The 12,170-nt window shown below is 29.6% G+C and overlaps 2 protein-coding genes across 5 annotated transcripts; one reads left to right on the plus strand and one right to left on the minus strand.

Annotated features, from left to right (window-relative positions):
- The first annotated feature begins 396 nt into the window (after positions 1-396).
- On the plus strand, positions 397-2,238 carry LOC143180062 (uncharacterized). Its single transcript, XM_076379588.1, has 4 exons — positions 397-431; positions 621-1,284; positions 1,364-1,494; positions 1,557-2,238. The coding sequence occupies exons 1-4, from the start codon at positions 397-399 to the stop codon at positions 2,026-2,028; spliced, it is 1,302 nt and encodes a 433-aa protein (XP_076235703.1). The 3' UTR covers positions 2,029-2,238.
- Positions 2,239-2,364: 126 nt separating this feature from the next.
- Tho2 (THO complex subunit 2-like protein) lies at positions 2,365-12,010 on the minus strand. 4 transcript variants are annotated; one of them, XR_013002164.1, is made up of 29 exons: positions 11,885-12,010; positions 11,692-11,735; positions 10,987-11,078; positions 10,781-10,894; positions 10,562-10,677; positions 10,343-10,473; positions 9,859-10,238; positions 9,602-9,780; positions 8,928-9,520; positions 8,454-8,688; positions 6,580-6,697; positions 6,333-6,495; positions 6,074-6,255; positions 5,680-5,964; positions 5,497-5,609; positions 5,219-5,414; positions 5,014-5,142; positions 4,817-4,945; positions 4,490-4,747; positions 4,245-4,396; positions 4,034-4,163; positions 3,853-3,958; positions 3,711-3,745; positions 3,526-3,636; positions 3,382-3,442; positions 3,235-3,296; positions 2,745-2,817; positions 2,602-2,666; positions 2,365-2,498 (listed from the first exon to the last, which is right to left on the minus strand). XR_013002164.1 is itself a non-coding variant. In XM_076380581.1 (28 exons), the coding sequence occupies exons 1-28, from the start codon at positions 11,947-11,949 to the stop codon at positions 2,468-2,470; spliced, it is 4,275 nt and encodes a 1,424-aa protein (XP_076236696.1). In that variant the 5' UTR covers positions 11,950-12,010; the 3' UTR covers positions 2,365-2,467. The 4 variants fall into 4 exon arrangements, 3 of the variants coding, with proteins under 3 accessions (XP_076236696.1, XP_076236694.1, XP_076236697.1); XM_076380581.1 differs by lacking the exon at positions 2,745-2,817; XM_076380579.1 differs by lacking the exon at positions 2,745-2,817 and having other exon boundaries at positions 2,365-2,501.
- Positions 12,011-12,170: the final 160 nt, after the last annotated feature.

A 12,170-nucleotide genomic window follows, 5' to 3' on the forward strand; every position in this document is an offset into this window, starting at 1 on the left:
ATAAATTGATATATTTATATGTACAAAAAGCAATCTTCTACATATGTATCTTTCTCATTGGTTTTATCATAGAAGTAAATAAGTAAATACTTATAAATAATTCATTTATGCAACGAACTCTGTACTTTATTTAAATTTTATTATAGATTATTTATGAAGAAGCAGATTTTAAAAATTTCTGTCGGTAAAGTAAACGGTTGGCAACGAATGTCCATAAGGTGGTAGGTCTATCTTATTATTCATTCTGTGATATCGATATATAACGTTAAATACATCAATACAACGCGAGATTTAAATTTTGTGTGTACACAACTAATCTGTTGTGTAGAAAGTATCTCAATTATTTACATAAACTGTATTTTTATTCATCAATTACTTCAAATTATTTAATGTGATATGGATCAAGAATATTACTCGTCTATGTATAAATGGTAAGTATGACTGTGTGAAATGTACTAGTTAGATTAAAAACAAACGTAAGGTTAAGTTTCAAGTTTTGAGAACAACAGAATTTACATTAAAGAATATTTTATATGTATCACCATTGTAAAAGAATCTTTAGAAAATTTGAATAAAAGTATCTAAATATTTTTATAATAAATATGTTATGTGATTTAAAGGTTCGAAAATTCTGGAGTGATATCAAATATAAGAACACATCTCCGTCAAAATTTAATAAATGCATTGAAAAGTAAGGATCTTGTTTTGAAAAGCAGTGGTCCTAAATCAGCGAAACAGTATGTGTACGATCTATTGATAGCAGAATATTTATTTAACCATAACTATGCTTATACATTGTCTGTATTTGCCAGCGAAGCTCCATTGTTAATAAATTTTTCTAATAAGACAGTTCAGACATCCAATGGGAATGAGAAGAATAGTAAAGAAAAATTGCAAAGTGATTATATAACACATGCATTGGAAACATTAGGTATTAATCCTCATGATGCTAAAGGGCAATATGTTATATCACAATATAATGAGAATGATATGCCTCTCCTTTTATGTATACTAAAATGCATAACTATGTTTTCCTATAACATACACAATAGTGTACCCATAAAAGAAAAGGTATCTCTACAAAATGAATCTACACAAACTGAATTTTCTTGGCAATCTTGTAATTCATATATAGAGAAATTAAATGGTATGAAGAGAAAAATATCTCTACACAAACAAATAGTCAATGATAAGCTACGAGAGAGAGAAATGATGTTGAAAGAACAAGCAGTGCTTGTTGAACAGCAGTTGGATACGCTGAATGTGAAATTAAAAGAAGTTCAGGTACTGAAATAACTACATTCTTCTATTTAAATATTTTGAACTAAGTTATAGATAGAAATATATGATTTTATTTTTTTAGGATGTCATTCATTTAATGAGCCTAAAAGAAAAGCAATTAAAGGAAAAGAAGCAAAAGTGTGAACAGAAAATTTTACAGAGGGAAATGGAATTAACAATGAAAAAAAGATTATTATTACAAGAAGAAAATAGGTAAATATATATGTACTTATTTCTATTCTATTTTGATTAATTTGATTATTATGTTTATGCAGATTACAGAGAGAGCAAAATAATTATAAAAAGTTGGAGGAAGACCTTAAAAAGGTACAAGAACAGAACAAGGTGGAGAAAAGACTTGCATCAGAAGAAGTACCTACTAATCATAATTTAAGAAATATAGAAGTACAAACAGACTTTGTAAATAATACATTAGAAGAAAACAAGGTCAAGGTTCTTACGGAAGAGAAGGAAGAATTAAATACCCTTATAAAAGATCAACAATTAAAGATAGAGCAGATAACGCAGCGTGCTCTTCAGTTATCTCGACAAATAGAAGGAATACGTTCATTGAGGCCTACCAGTCTAGAAGTACCAACACAAACTGTGAATGCAAATACAATTGTCAGTGAAAGTAGTTCAACAGAAGACATACTCCAAGATGCAAAAATAAGGCTCAAGCGTCTGGAGGAAGAAAGCCTGAAAGCAGATCAATATTATTACAATTTTATTAATGATTCACCATAATATTACTTTCATAGTAATTTATCAGTAAGAACAATTAAGAAAATATGTACAAGTATAATCTTTATTGTATTTATAAAATAGATACAGTAGTTTAATAGAAATGAAATTATAATTATTTCCTCGATTTTTAGAGGAAATTAGGAATAATAATTATAATCAAATCACAATGAATTTCACAATGGTGTTTTTATTGTAATCACTAATTTTTAATATTTATAAATTATATAAAATCTCAGTTGTATTTACAAATTTGAGACTGAATTGAATGTATACCAAAGAGCTTTTGTCACCTAGTTTATTTTATAAAATTGGACGTTAATATAATATACAAATTAATCGCTATTTTTTCTTCTTTATTATTCGAATTCTACCTTAATTACATGCAACACCAAACGTAGTTATATAAAATGTTAAGTCAAATTTTTTCCATTGTTGTACATCATCTTCGTTTGGGGTCCGAACTCCTCCTAGTATTTCGTAGTTAAGGATTATATTTTATCTTTCTTAATTACGATAATTTTATAGCAATTAAATAACAGTCATCGGTAGTCAAAACTATATAGAAAAGGATATTGTTTATCTCTGCTCTCGCGGCCTTCCCGTTCATGAGTACGTTCCTTTGTGTAGGGCGATTTTTCCTGAAAATATATTCTCATATGAATCCTCTGAATGCTACGCTTTCCTGCAATTGGCGTTTGGGTACTTGATAGTATCACCTAGTTTTTCTGGTCTTTGCTATTGTCTCCCATTTCGTCTTTTCAATGTACTCGAAGCGGACGTCTTTATCAACTAAGGGGTCAAGGAATAGTGTTAGAAAAATGATTAAAAGTTAATTTATGGCAGAATGTTGGGATAAATGCAAAACTGTAATGTTACGGGATATTTATCAAGTGTAATGCGTCATTGTGCAATATGTTGTATTATTTTTATTGAAAGAGGATGTTATATGCGTCTCTTTTTCTTTAATCCGTAAGAATTTTATAACACACTACTTCTTTTACGAGCAAGTAATCTAAATATTTATGTTTGACAATTACGGGGAGGACAACTAATGACCTACTCAATACTTATTAAAATATCATTTAGAAAGAATAGATGTATGACTGTTACATAAGTCATAAAAAAAATTTTTGAAAATATTTCGCGATGTATGTGGTATATTAATTATCCTCAGACCAAATAAAAGATTCAATTAAAACTACTAACCTTGTTGTAGTGGTGTTTTTCTCTGTGTTCTGGAATATCGCCATTCTGATGTGTTCCTTTTGCTAGAAACATGTTTCATTATTTTCAAGCAAAAGTACAAGATTGGGAAACTAATTTGTAGGAATTAAAAAAAGAAAAAATGTTTACCCCTTTCGTCGTCTTTTCTTCTTTTCTGTTCAGTTGCAACGGCTGATTCATCGACTCTATCCTGTAAGAATATTACGAAATATTTATATATTTAATATTGAAGTTATTGAATTTTTTAAAATTATTTTACTTGATGAAACTCACCCTTTTACGTCCTACTTTCTTGTCCCTGCGAAGCTCCTTTTGTTCATCCCTTATTTTGCCCTTACTAGAACGTTCCTTTTTATCCATATTGCCCTCAGCTCGTCTTCCTTCCTGTTAACAAAAATAAATTAAATCACAATAACATGTACAAAGAAAGATTAACAGAATACGAATGTGATTCCCACCTTTTGTACGGTTTCAACTTTTCTTCTTTTGGCATCTGAAATTAGATATTATTATAATACGTATATATGCCACTGTTATATTTTTAACGTTTCTTAAACTACTATAAAAATGTTAAGTTTTATATAATATGCCAATGCAAACCTCTGTCAGATCCATCTTGTGTTGGTCCAGAACTAGCACTACTATTAGATACGCTAGAAAGATCTCGATCTAAATTGTCTACTCCACTGCTGTAGTAATGTTCTTCCTGGAATTAAGTGAATAACATCAGTTATACATTTTTCAAATGCTACATACTAATTTGTATTAAACGTTTAATTACTTTATAGTATTTTCGATCTTTCTTTTCAATCGAGTCTTCTTCTTTAATTTCTTCCTTTTTTATGTGCTTCTCCTTTCCTTCTGAACTTTCTTTATTTTCTTCTTTCTTTCTGATTTTTTCAGAGCTTTCGCTGTAGTGAGATAGAAAAACATGACGTAATTTTTTGTAAGTTATTATCAAAACAAAGCTAAAATAATTCTGTAAGGCTTACTGATGCAATTGATTCGATGCACTTCGTTTTTCTCGTTGATCTTTAGTATCTTTCTCTATTCGACTGTCGCCATTAGTAATTTCTTTACTCGATATTCCATCGTTTACCTTTTCTGATGGATCACTATTTGGTGTATCTTGTGTTTTTCCAGCCTACATAAAAAATATTCAATTTGTTTTATTGTTTTTTTTTTCCCCCTATGAGACACATAAGATTAACTGAATAAAACAAATTCTATCACAAACCTTATCTCCTACATGATGAAAGTCTGCTTCGCGAATCATATTTGGAGTTTTGGCTTTCAATTGGCCACTGTATGATGTAGCTAGAACATGTAAATCTTGTCGCTGTCCACGTTCTTCCTCTCTCACTTTTTCTACCTTACGCTCGAGAATTTGAGACAATTTAGCCAGCACAGGAAAATGTGGCAATATCTTTATTAATATTATTAAGGAATTTCTTATTTGTACATAGTCCTTGGAGTCCAAACAAACTACGATAGCCTACGAAATGAACGTGATTTTAGTATTGTAAATTCAGCTTATTAAATTATAATACTAATTCAATAATACCTTTGTGATCTTATAATGCCATTTGTGACATACGTGTCTGTAATTTTCAAATCCTACCATATCATTCGCTTCAGAAAATTGGTTGCTAACTCGAAACTTTGTTACAAATCCTGGATAATTGCTACACTCCTAAAATAAAAATAACATGTAACAGTTTTGGAAATTTAAAGTAAAATAAAATCACTTCACCAAAATACCTTATCAAATATGGCCTTTTCAGAATGCCACCTCATTACTGTTTCTAGCATAGCGCATAAAAATCTTCCATAACGATTTGCTTCGTTTTCGGTGCACGAGGTAACAGAATATGTTATATCACAGAAAAGCTATAAAATTAAACATGTACCAATAAATGTTATATTATATAAATTCGTGATAACTTTTTTTCTGTTTTATGCTTACTCTGTCGTAGCAAAGAAGTGTCGAAAAGTTTGCAGTCTTTAATGAATGTATAGTGTGAACAAACTTGGCGCAATACATGGCATCCACAGTTGTAAACGTACATCGAGGAAATAAACATAATTGCAGGAATTGTGTTATTGTTTCATTTTTCGCCGATTTTGCACTTCGTGATAAAAACCATGTATCCTTCTCTTGTCTAAAAAATATTAGTAATAAAATTAACTTTTCCAAAAATATATTATAGTACTTATTTGCATTGCTATTTCATTAAATTTTACCTCAGATATGCAAACACTTTTTCAACATGTTCCTCTTGTTTTCTCTTTTCATCCTGTAGTTTCTCAATTAATGTAGTATATCTTTCTTGTTCTTTCTTCCCTTTACTAACATTCTAAAAAGATAAACATGTTTAGAATTATTTGTATCTAACCATTTTTTTGTACAAAATTTAATTAGCGTACCACATCTTTGGAATCAGCGCTTTGCGCTGCTAGTTGCTTTAACTTATTAATTTCCCTTTGATAACTCTCAACAGGAACATACAAATCATACATGGACAAAGACCAAAATGTCACCAAGAATTGCGGAGAAATATCTTCCCATACTTTCAGAGGATGTAAAGGTCTAACAGATTGAGCGACGGGCGCCATGACCGCTTGTGCAGCTTCTATATATTTCTGTTGTTTCATAGTAGTAGACATTTTCTTGTAATTTGGATCAGCTTTACGCAGGGCATCGTATTTCATCTGAAAGCCATATTTATAAGGCATATTTAGTTTGACCCTTTAAAGAATAGAATTAAATTTATTTAGCATTAAAAATTTAAGAAGATTAAGGAATAGAAATGACAGTTACATTAATGGCGTGTGCGAACATTGGTCTTGCAAGGAAAAATGCAACATCAGAATGTATGTGATTGTCCTGGAGCATAGAGTGTATGGAAGGAAGTCTGTCCACATATTCGTCTACTGTCATTGTAGATCCCAAGAAAGTTCCAAATTGAACCAATGTATCTTGGCATTGATCATACAATTTTCCTACAATTTAAAAATGACAGTTCCATGAATTTTCTTGTAAAACAAGAAATAAAAAATCTTTAAGTCAAATTTCTTACCAACAAGCTTCAGATGAGACTTGTCTGTCTCTCTATACACAACACAGTGCTTTTGCTGTGCCATCAAAAGACACAGAGCCACAGCAAGATCATGTTCAGCAAGTGCTTCTTTTAATCGCTGAGACGACTTCTTTGTATTACGTACTTGACTGAAGTAACCAGCCTGATAATGTGTGTAAATATATGTAGAGAAGAAGTAGTAATAAATATATAAACAATTGTAAAGTTAGTAAATTTGTGCAATTACCTCATTTTTTAATAAATCCCCGCCTGCCATAGCATCTAACTGATCTGAAGTCATTTCTTCTGCAGCTTCGATACCTGCCATTTTTTGTACTATTTCTTTCAATATTAATAAATCTAAGCTGAAAATAGAGATAAATAAAAAGTTGTTATTTTCATATGCTTTCCTGAAGTTCACCTTTCTCGTGTTCAATTTTTTTTTTAATCGAATAATTCGTGAGTGAAAGGACTAATATTTCAAATATCTAATAATGTCTCTAATTCTCTTCACTTGTGCTTATACTAAAACCTATCTTAGTAAGATTCATGTTAAACCCCCTTTCCTATAAAAATGACAAAAAGACATATCATAATCATGATATTATCTTTAAAATGTATGATTTCTATACACGTAAAATTGCAGTCTTCTTATCTTAATACTTTTTATTGCAGAGATTCATACACTCAACTAATTTTTATCATTTCTAACTTTATTTCTTTTTCCTTTGAACTGTTTTGTGCCTTTTATTCGCAAAGGCGCTTTTTACAAACTTTTTACCTAAAAAGGAAAATATAATTCAAAACGTTTTAGTAACTTTACAATATACCCTCACTACGATTATTATAATAAGTGTTTCTCATTTACCTTATCCTTCTAGGTCTTTATTGCATTGGTGGCAATATTTCTCACAGTTTAGAATTTCATTTTCAAAATTTGCATATGAAACATTGTAAATTCCACTGTTTTTTCTACTTCATACTTTATTTAGAATATAAGATCTAGTTTTAGATGCGCTCGTCCTGCTAGTGACTTAGTTATTACTTGCACAGTGTTAATCAACACTTTTGCATCAATCAGGTGATTATCTCAAAATGTTAAATTCACATTGTGGAGAAATATGCAATCATTATAATAAATTCAATAATCCAGAAATGCAAAAAAATCCACAAAATGTTATCCATCTTGTTGAATATTTATATCAATCTTCGTTGAATTTTAAACAGTTTAGTGAAGAACAAAAATATATTCAATATTTGTTGGAATGTATAGTAATTGAAATGTGTTTAAAAAGAACAAAGAGGAAATTGTATATTGCCACACATAACTCTAAAATTTCACTGATAAGTTTCCTTTGCAATGAAAAGTTTGTAAGCTTTATTCTATTCAATAATAGATGTTTCCAATTTATGAATGATTACAGCAGAATGATATGTATGTTCACTGCAATTAAAAAGTCTTCATAGTACATGTATCAACAGTGTAACCAAATGTTTCATATATTTGTGAATATTATTTCTTTTGAATTTCGAGAGAGTAAATTATATCTGTATATCATTTTTACCATGTATACATATCTACTGTTATATTGTATCAATGTTTGATTGCAAGCACATTCATTAAGATACTTATTACGAATATTATTGCGTGTATTCAAAGGCAATGAATTGACAAGTTTTCTCTAAAAATGCATTATTTATCTAAGTGAACCATAGAAATATTTAAAACTATAAGAAGTGATATTATACATAATTTTCTTTGTGCATTAGAATAAATAGTGTTTATACTTGAAATACTAATTTCCTATTTCTGCTTTTAAAAAGTATACAGAATAAATCATTAGTAATTTACACTAAAATTACCACTACTTGTACTAATTTTAATTTTTCCTTTCTGCATTCTGTGTTTAGCAAATCAAAAGAAAAACGCAGAATCTTTTTTGTAAAGCTGTTTAAAGAACGAGAAATATTATTTTATCACTGTACGTCCATCCGTTTAAGAAACTATGCTATACTTATCAGTGAAATAAAGATGTTTATAAAATATATAATTGCAATTAGAAATATTACTATATGTTTAATCACACACATTAAGAAAGGAGTGAGTATCATATAATGTACCTTTTTTGTGCTTTGAGTTGGTTTGCTACATACTGCAACAAACCAGTAAGTTCAATATTATATTTTTTGAATATAGCTCCACAAAATGAAGCGAGAGATTGGAGCCAAAGAGATATGCTGGTGCCATCATGCTTAAATCTGTCTCTATCAGCACCAGCTAATGCTTCCACAAGACAGTAACCAAGTACATCATATGAAATGTTTGTCAAGTATTTTAAGGAATCTACAACGGGTCCTGAAATGTATGGAAAAATTAAAAAGCTAGAACTATATTTTTGTAATAGTATTTTTTCTCAGAACATTAAAAACATGTGAAATGTAGACTGCGGATGTTTATGCAAATTCCTATTTTCATAAATACAATTAGAGATTTGTTTCACCTTCCAAATACTATAAAGTATATTGAAATTTACTACATACGTATAAAGATCCGCAGTCTAGTAAGATATAATTTCTATAAAATGATGTACATACCTATGAGATTATCGTACAACTGAATTTGTATAAGAACATAATCAAACAATACACCAGGTGAGGAGTGAGTCAATTTACCGATTGACCTTCCTATAGGTTTAATAGTTTCCTTGCTTACTCTTTTCATGATTGATTTGATCTTTTTCTGTGCATCTGCTCTCTTTCGTAGAAGAGCAGCATGCTGCAAAGGAGTATCGTTTTTCCAACGGGCATACAGACAATATCTATTTTGATATGGGTAGTATTTTAAAATGTTCCATAATTCTTCTGCAACACAGCAGTTGCAATCCATAAAAGATAACGAGGGTAACAATGCCACATCGAGAATAGTTAAAACATCGTAATACAAGTTATTATTTTTGTCAATCGGCTGCTTGTTAGAATCTAATGGGCAATTCTTTATAACTGCATGGCATATTCTCATAATTTTGTACATTAAAACAGGATCATGATGCAAATTGGGACCAAGAACAATGAGCATTGGCAATAGCTGATCGTGTATCTCATCGAGATTCTCAATTGGCTTTGGTGCAAGGGCGCTCTTTAATGGAGGTACCTTTCTGCCTTGTAATTTTGGCGATATGATACAATGTCTAAAATACAATATAATATCAAAGTACATATTTTATTTTTGTAATGAACCATAAATAAAATTAAAAAAAAAATAAGCTTACTTGCGGTAAACTGGTTCAATAAGAGATTGAATCATTTTACACAGTGCTAATGCAATAGGACGTTGGTCAGTGAGACTGTGTTCTGGTAAACGATTGAACAAGTTTTGCGCGACTTCCCAAGCTCCTATTTCTAACAGTGCTTCACACAGCCCGAACTTTTGATTGATCGAATACTTATCCTTTTAAAATAATGATTACAAAAATAGAAGCTTTATCAATATTAACATTAATTAAAATACCATTATAAATTCATATACCTGTGGATTTTCTTTCTCTTCCTGTATTTCTTCCTTATCTTTAGTGGAAATTACACTTAATTTACGGACATACTCCTTTGCTTGTTTCATTGCCTGCTCATGTTCTTTGATAATAGTTCTATCATCTGGCACTAACCATGGCAATATATCATCCAACTTAATAACGCCGTGTTGCAACATAAGCGCGGTAACTTTTTGTAATGAAAATGGAGTGGCATTGACAGTGGAACAATATTTAAATCCTAAAACTTCGCAGAGTACCTGCTGATCACTCATATACGAACGAATTAAAGGAATAAAAAGTGCATCGTCTTGAGGTCGATTTTCAAATGTTTCTAATAAAATGTCAAGTACTCTGTTAGGGTCTAGATTGAAATATCCTATAAAAATGATATATAAATATATAACGTCAGATATAATATCAATAATTTTATGAAATTTATAACAAACTAGAGTTAAATAAAATGTGATTTTATGCACATACCAATAAGAGATTTAACAATTTCCAATATTGACGCTACTTCACTCGCTGGACGTTCCTGATTCAATTCCACTATAAGTTTAGAATAACCTTCGCTTTCTTCTCTAAATAAATTAAACTTCCGTTGTTTATAGCTATAAAAAAGATAAATGTTGCATAAGTTCTATGTTATTGAAAATTACCGTTTGATATTAAATCATTATAATGAAAATTAATACATACTACAATTTTGTTTTCACTTTAATGAATTTGGTTTGGAAATTTTTGTTCTTTAACGTTCCTACATCTTGCAATGTATCAATTTCTAAACGTTCCTTCAGTATCCTATCTGTTAGAAACTGTACAAAAAGTAAATGACATAAATCATGCCATTTTAATTTTTGACCTTTTATGAATGCTGAATATTTCAATCTTATTTATTTTTATTTTATAAAATGATACCTTTTCTGATTCTTTTACAATATAATAGAAGTTATTCCTTTCTTCGTTATGTGCTTCTGCATCTATTAGTGTAAATATATCTACTATTGCAGATGGTATTGCCCCATCAATATTCTGAAATGACATGTAAGATATTTTATTAATAATAAATATTAAGAAATTTAAATACAATAAATATTTTTACTATTCAATTTCAGTAATCTTACCGTCAGTTCACCTAATGTCTGAACTACATTGTCCTTTTTTATGTTCCCATGGATTCCATTCGATATTAATTCGTATAATCCTCGTCTCCATTCTATAAGTAAAGAACATACATAACCACATAAACTTTTAATGTATTACAATCTTCTTACTTTTTTCTATTATGTTTACATTTCACATGCACCTATTTTTTATTTAAAAAAGAAATAAAATATGAAACAAAGATAAATTTTAACTGTTCATTTTTGATATTAAAGTATTTTTATACATTACGCAAGGCTTTAAACATGACAACTATACAATAAAAAATTGAAATTGAAAATATATATAATTTTTGAATTGTGTTAAGTAAACAAATTTGAAATACACAAGTCAAAGTATAGAATGTAGTTCAGAAACATTTATTTCATGAATCTAATGCTTTCTTGACACATAAATAAATCTATATTTAAAAAATTTTAAATCTAATAATTGATGTACAATATCCAATAACAAGTTTCAACGAATACTCTAATAATTTATATTGCAAACATTTAATATTTTCATGTATAGCATTTATAATGAGCAAGCTAAAAATCATGTTTATTATGATTAATATTGTGAAAAATGAGAATATTACAAATACGAGACACGTGCGACTAAGAAACGTAAATGTACATAATATCCAAGCTGGCTAGATAAACTGACGAAAAATTAGAAAAATTTACCTGTAGTGTTGCCTTCCTTAAATTTGTGCTTGATTAACTTGAGGCTGCAAACAGTCGTTAATGGACAATTAACTCTTCAGAAGAGCGAGAAACAGGAGATATAAGTTGCAACCATCAATTGCACAGAGTATGCAGAGTATCAATTCAATATTTAATCGAATTCACTTCGGACGCTAACACGTTAATCACTTACAAATCATTTTTTCCATGTTTATCCCATGATTTCCATATCTCTGAATTCCACACTTTACCAGCCATTTTAATTCCATGAAAAGCTTTTTAGTGATTAAAAACAAACGTATCAACATCACAGGTTAATAGACTCCATTTTCCACCATTGCAAGCGTCCTCGAAGCTATCGTGGCGCGATCTTTCTTATGTCATATATTATACCTAGTTACGATACCTTCGTCGTTAAAAATTATTGCTGTAGTCAACAACGCAATTATCTAGTAACAAAATACTTAGCATAGAAAAAA

Source organism: Calliopsis andreniformis, chromosome 6 (assembly GCF_051401765.1).
Source record: "Calliopsis andreniformis isolate RMS-2024a chromosome 6, iyCalAndr_principal, whole genome shotgun sequence".
Taxonomy (NCBI): domain Eukaryota; kingdom Metazoa; phylum Arthropoda; class Insecta; order Hymenoptera; family Andrenidae; genus Calliopsis; species Calliopsis andreniformis.